The 4,888-nt window shown below is 58.3% G+C and overlaps 1 protein-coding gene across 1 annotated transcript; it reads right to left on the bottom strand.

Moving 5' to 3' along the window:
* Window positions 1-816: 816 nt before the first annotated feature.
* LEFTY2 (left-right determination factor 2) lies at window positions 817-4,133 on the bottom strand. Its single transcript, XM_023632562.2, has 5 exons — window positions 3,869-4,133; window positions 3,030-3,058; window positions 2,812-2,927; window positions 2,370-2,612; window positions 817-2,047 (listed from the first exon to the last, which is right to left on the bottom strand). The coding sequence occupies exons 1-5, from the start codon at window positions 4,116-4,118 to the stop codon at window positions 1,684-1,686; spliced, it is 1,002 nt and encodes a 333-aa protein (XP_023488330.2). The 5' UTR covers window positions 4,119-4,133; the 3' UTR covers window positions 817-1,683.
* Between the last annotated feature and the right edge of the window lie 755 nt (window positions 4,134-4,888).

Genomic DNA, 4,888 nt, shown 5'->3' with positions numbered 1-4,888 from the left:
CAAGTAGGAAGGCTTCATTCTGATGTCTCTTGGAGGTGATCTCAATATTCTTGCCACGTCCTCAAATCCTGGCTGTCTCTAGACTAACTCCATTTTCCCCTCCACTGTTCAGTTGCTATTAATTAGCTTTGTAGGTAAAAACAGAGTCCATGAACTTCAGTAGTCAAGCATAGGAAACCCAGCATCTGGGACAGGTAAATATAGGGGAATTGCCAGATGTGGCAGCTTCCAAGGGACATGTTAATATCACCTGTGTCTCCAGCAGAGCACACTCCCCAGGGTGGAGTGGGAAGGAGTTCTATAACCCATCCCATGGGGTAGAGACTCAACACATTTGCACTGCCTCTGCCTTGATTTCTCCATCTGGAAAGTGGGAATAATAATACCTACCTCACGGAATAGTTGCACGAATGAAGTGATATAATGTATATGACATTACCTAGCACAGCTCCCTGGTTCATAGTGAATGTTCAGTAAATGTCAGCTTGCTTACCACACCATTGTCACCCCCGCCTGGTCCCCATCCCCACCACTGCAAGGAAAAATGCTTTCTAAAGAGGTGCAATATGTGAGTGACTGTTTACAGTACTATTTTTGGAATGAGAATTGGGGGGATAGAAATATTATAAATGAAAGCTGAATCTAAACTTAGTTATTGCGATCTTCGGCACCCCCTAGAGGTTGGGGGTCCTGGATCACCCCCTTTCTTCAGATCATTATGTTGCTCTCACTCCCCATTATTGCTGCCTTCTCTCTTAGGTAAAGGATGCTAGAAATTAAAGAGATTATTAACAGTAGAAATTAAATACAGAGACACTGGGTGAAACATCACTTTTATTTCAGCAGATTATCTACATTCAATTTCTTTTTCTAAATTAAAAAAGAAAATGTAAGTACATGTGGGTTCTGGTGATAAGTTCTCTAAAACAGTGGGAGAAATAACCTGAATTAGCAAAGGCTATGCTCGCTCTCCCAAGAAGTGGGTGAGGTCAGGGCTGTCTAATCACCAGGGCAATGAAGTCTTAGAGCAATCCCAACTCCTCCTTTCTAAGGGGAAACAGTGGCCCTAAGGCATCGGCATTTGCTTGAGGTCACAGCTGGTGGCCCTGTAAGATCCAGAAGCCAGGTGTCCTGTTTCCCTGTCCACTGCCTCTAGCCTGAAGCCCTTATCGCCCCTCCCAGCACCTCTCAGGGAATGGGGAACCAGGTATGTTTACAAAAATCAAGAATGGCTCAACCTTTGGGGGGATGGGGTTCTTTTTAGACATCCTCCTCATTTAGGGGAAACAGAGGGATTTTTTGGTTTTCTTTTAATTCATCAGGTAATAGGGTAAATCATTTTGTTCTCCAAGTTTTCATCATAGGGTGTGTTGTCCCATACTCAGTTGAGAATTAGCCAGAGAACAGAAGTTCCCAGCGGACAGTCTGTCCATGCTCAGCTGCATCCTTTAGCAAGGAGCCTGGAATTTCCTTCCAGAGCTCAGCAATCCGAGTTGCGTTGGTTACTCATGTAAGTGCTTAGGGTGGGTGATAGACAGGAGGACAAGAAATGGAAGAACACAAGGAAAGGTAAAAAGGGGCACTCAGAGCAGGGGTAACTTGCTAAGAAGAAAATTAAGACCTAGATTAAGATCTGCTTTGGTGCACGTGTCTAGTCAGAGGCCCCAGTGGCTACACCCCCACCTACGGCTCCAGCTTCCTGGGCACGGGCGCCCCGTCCGAGGCGCAGCTGCACTTCTGCACCCTCATGTCGGGCAGGCTGACCACCTGGGCCCTGGGCCGGCCTCCCTCCTTGACGCTGACGATCACGGGCAGTGAGGTCGTCTCCGAGGCGATGCACTGCCGCGGCCCCAGAAACGGCCACTTGAAGCTCAGGGGCTCCGGGGGCTGCCGGCACGTGCCCACACACTCATAGGCCAGGAAGCCCGGGGGCTCCAGGACCCAGTTCTCGGCCCACTTCAGCCCCTCCAGGTCGATGTACATCTCCCGGCGGCAGCAGCGGGTGCCCTCGGTCACCGGCGCCTCAGGGTCACAGTCGCCCTGAGCTCTGTGGGGGCAAGGAGAGGCAGAGGCAGAGGTCAGCCGGGAGGCCCGGGGTCACAGGGCCCAGGGCGGGGCCTAGGGGGGCATCGGGGAGGGAGATTTATGACCCATCTCTCATGTTCAAATGCTGGCCATCAGTGATAAGGATGGATAACTAGAAGTAACCAGAAAATAAATGATAACTGATATTACTCCGGGGCGTCGAAGGAGAAATTGTATACGTTCCTTCATTGCCACAGCACGCCGAAACGTTGCCCATTTCCATACAAGTTTATTCCCTATCTGCCTCCCCCTCGGGGTCCGCCCCTTGCACCCGCAGCGCCTACCCGTAGCGGCCGAGGTCCAGGCTGTGCAGCTCCAGCTGCGGCTCGCCGCGCCCGCCGCCCGCCGGGCCCTGGGAGGCGAAGCGGACCAGCCTGTGCGCGCTGGCCGCCCGCGGGCCCGGCTGCTCCCGCTGCACCGACACCTGCAGCAGCAGCGGCTGCCGGGGCCGGCCCAGCTGCCGCCAGAAGTTCACGGCCTCCGTCACGTCGAAGGCCTTCCAGCCGCTCTCGTGGACGGACACCAGCCTGCGTGCGACACGGCGAAGGAGGCCGGCGCTCAGGGTGGGCCGGGGCGGCTCGGGGAGGCCCTGGGGAGCCTCTCCCCGTCCCGTGGGTGGGGACAGACGGGCCCCGCCCCCGCCTTTCCCCGCCCCTCCCGCGCTGGGCCCCGCCCCCTCTTCTGTCCCCTCCCCCCTCCCGCCCCCGCCAGCCGCCACCTCCCCACCTGGAGTCGATGAGGGAGGTGCGGTTGGAGCCGTCGTCGCGGACGTGCAGCCACTCGACGGTGACCCGGGCCCGGTGGCTGCGCGGGGAGAGCCGGCCGTGCGTGCGGAGCGCGGCCTCGGGGACCGGCTCCTGGAAGAGGCGCAGCACGGCCTGCAGCAGCTCGCGGTCGGGGGGCAGCCGCTGCTCCATGGCGAACACCAGCAGGTGCCTGGAGGCGTCGGACCCCAGGAGCCTGCCGGCCACCTCTGCGGACACGAGCGGGGTCAGGGGGCCTCTCCGGGCACCACGGGAGCTCTGAGGGTGGCAGGGCCACTGATAGGGTGGCCAGATGGGGCGCTACCAGCTCTATTCTGACTCTCTGCGGAAAGCCCGGTTACCTGAAAATCCCCCCTGGGTCTAGGGCCTCGTTTAGAACACTCTCCACCCGGCGGGAAGGGCCCACACTGGGACCCTAAGTTGGCAGGCTACCTCAGCTGAGATGCTAAGGACCAGAACCCTCACCTGGGGTCACCTGGCCTTGGGTCTAGCTCTAGGCACTAAGGAGGTGAGCCCCAGGCCCAGGGAGGTGAGAGGAGGAATAGGACTCAGGCCAGCTGCATCCCTGACAGCTGGATAACCCGATGTTGTACTTGAGTATATTTCCGTTACTCCAACACGTTTCTGTCCACACTTTCATATTCCTGGACTGGGAGATGGGTCTGACATAGTCACCAATATTCCAGGGCAGCAGACAGATTCGGAGATGGTTTTCAAGCCATTTGCTCAAGGTCAGGCACTAGTGGTGGCAGCGTGAAAGTGGTACCCAAGACGCCCTGACTCCTCCCCGGAACACTGAAGCCGAGCCAGGGTCCTTCTCCACCTGCCTCTTCTCTGAGGCCTCGGCTTTGACAGGGAGTCCAGCCTGTTGGGGCCCTCAGTGCAAACAGAGGCCCAGGCCCAGCTGTCCTCACATCCATGGACCCTCCTCACTGCCCCACGGACCCTGGTCCCCCAGACAGACACTCCCAGTCTTAGCTGCCTCCCCAAGGACCAGGAGGCAGGGAGGGAGGGCTCACCTCGGAAGTTCTGGCTGAACCTCTTCCCTCGGGAGTGGGTGCCGTGGCTGTGCTGCAGCAGGGCCACGTACTGGGCCCTCACGTGGGTGGGGATGACCAGCTGCCCCATGTCGCCCTGGTCCAGGGCAGGCACCTCGCTGAGGTGCAGCTGCTGCAGCAGGCTGCCCAGGATCTGCTCCTCGGTCAGGGCCGCCCCGGGGCCGGTCAGGGGCAGCGCCCAGAGTGCCCAGCAGAGCCACATGGGCTGCATGGTGCTGCGCAGGAGGAGGAGGACAGAGTGGGTGTGTCCCCCGAGGAGGCTCCAGGAGGGTCCCGGCTGGGTGTGCTGGGAGCCAGGCTGGGCCAGCTTTATAGCCAGCCCTGGGCTGGGCCTGGGTGGTGGGAGGCAGGGAGGGAGGGAGGTCACACCCCTCCGGCCTCCTGGGAGCTCAGCAGCCAGACAGGTCCCTGAGCCCAAGGAGGGGGCTGTCTAGGAAGGACACAAAGGGCTGTCTGGATGGCCCTGGGGTCTCTGACCACTGCTGTCTGGCAGCTCAATCATGATTTTAGTGTGTGATGAATTTCTCTGGCCCTACCCTAGTCCTGTTCTTTGACAGAGTGCACCTATTCTATGCAGAGACTCCCATTAGCCAGCTGTTTAAATCTCTTTAAGTCTCTCCTGGAGGTTAGTCTGGGTCCAGGTGTGTCCATCAGGAGGAAGGGGGAAAGCTCTGCATCCTGCCTGCTCTGGGCAGGCCCTATTCCCGTCCTTCCTCAGAAGCCCCTTGAGTCACCTCTCTCCGTTCTTCAGTCCCTGCAAGTCCTCTCCGGCTCCTCTCCACAGCCCCTCATGGGACGCTGTCCTCCCCCGTGCTGTCAGGACAGGAGAGCTGGCAGCTCAGCGCTCTTTGACAGTCACAGGAAAAGCAATTCTGCAGGCGTCTTTGCAATCACACTGGCACAGGGGAGAGCCCTTCGGGCAGCTGCATCGTTCCAGGGAGCGCTGCCCGCAGGGGCCCTGGCTCCCACCACCAGCGCTCA

The sequence above is a fragment of the Equus caballus genome, chromosome 30, assembly GCF_041296265.1.
Source record: "Equus caballus isolate H_3958 breed thoroughbred chromosome 30, TB-T2T, whole genome shotgun sequence".
NCBI classification, from domain to species: Eukaryota; Metazoa; Chordata; class Mammalia; order Perissodactyla; family Equidae; genus Equus; species Equus caballus.
Note: the sequence above shows the minus strand (reverse complement) of the source record. Positions and strands in the feature narration are given on the sequence as shown.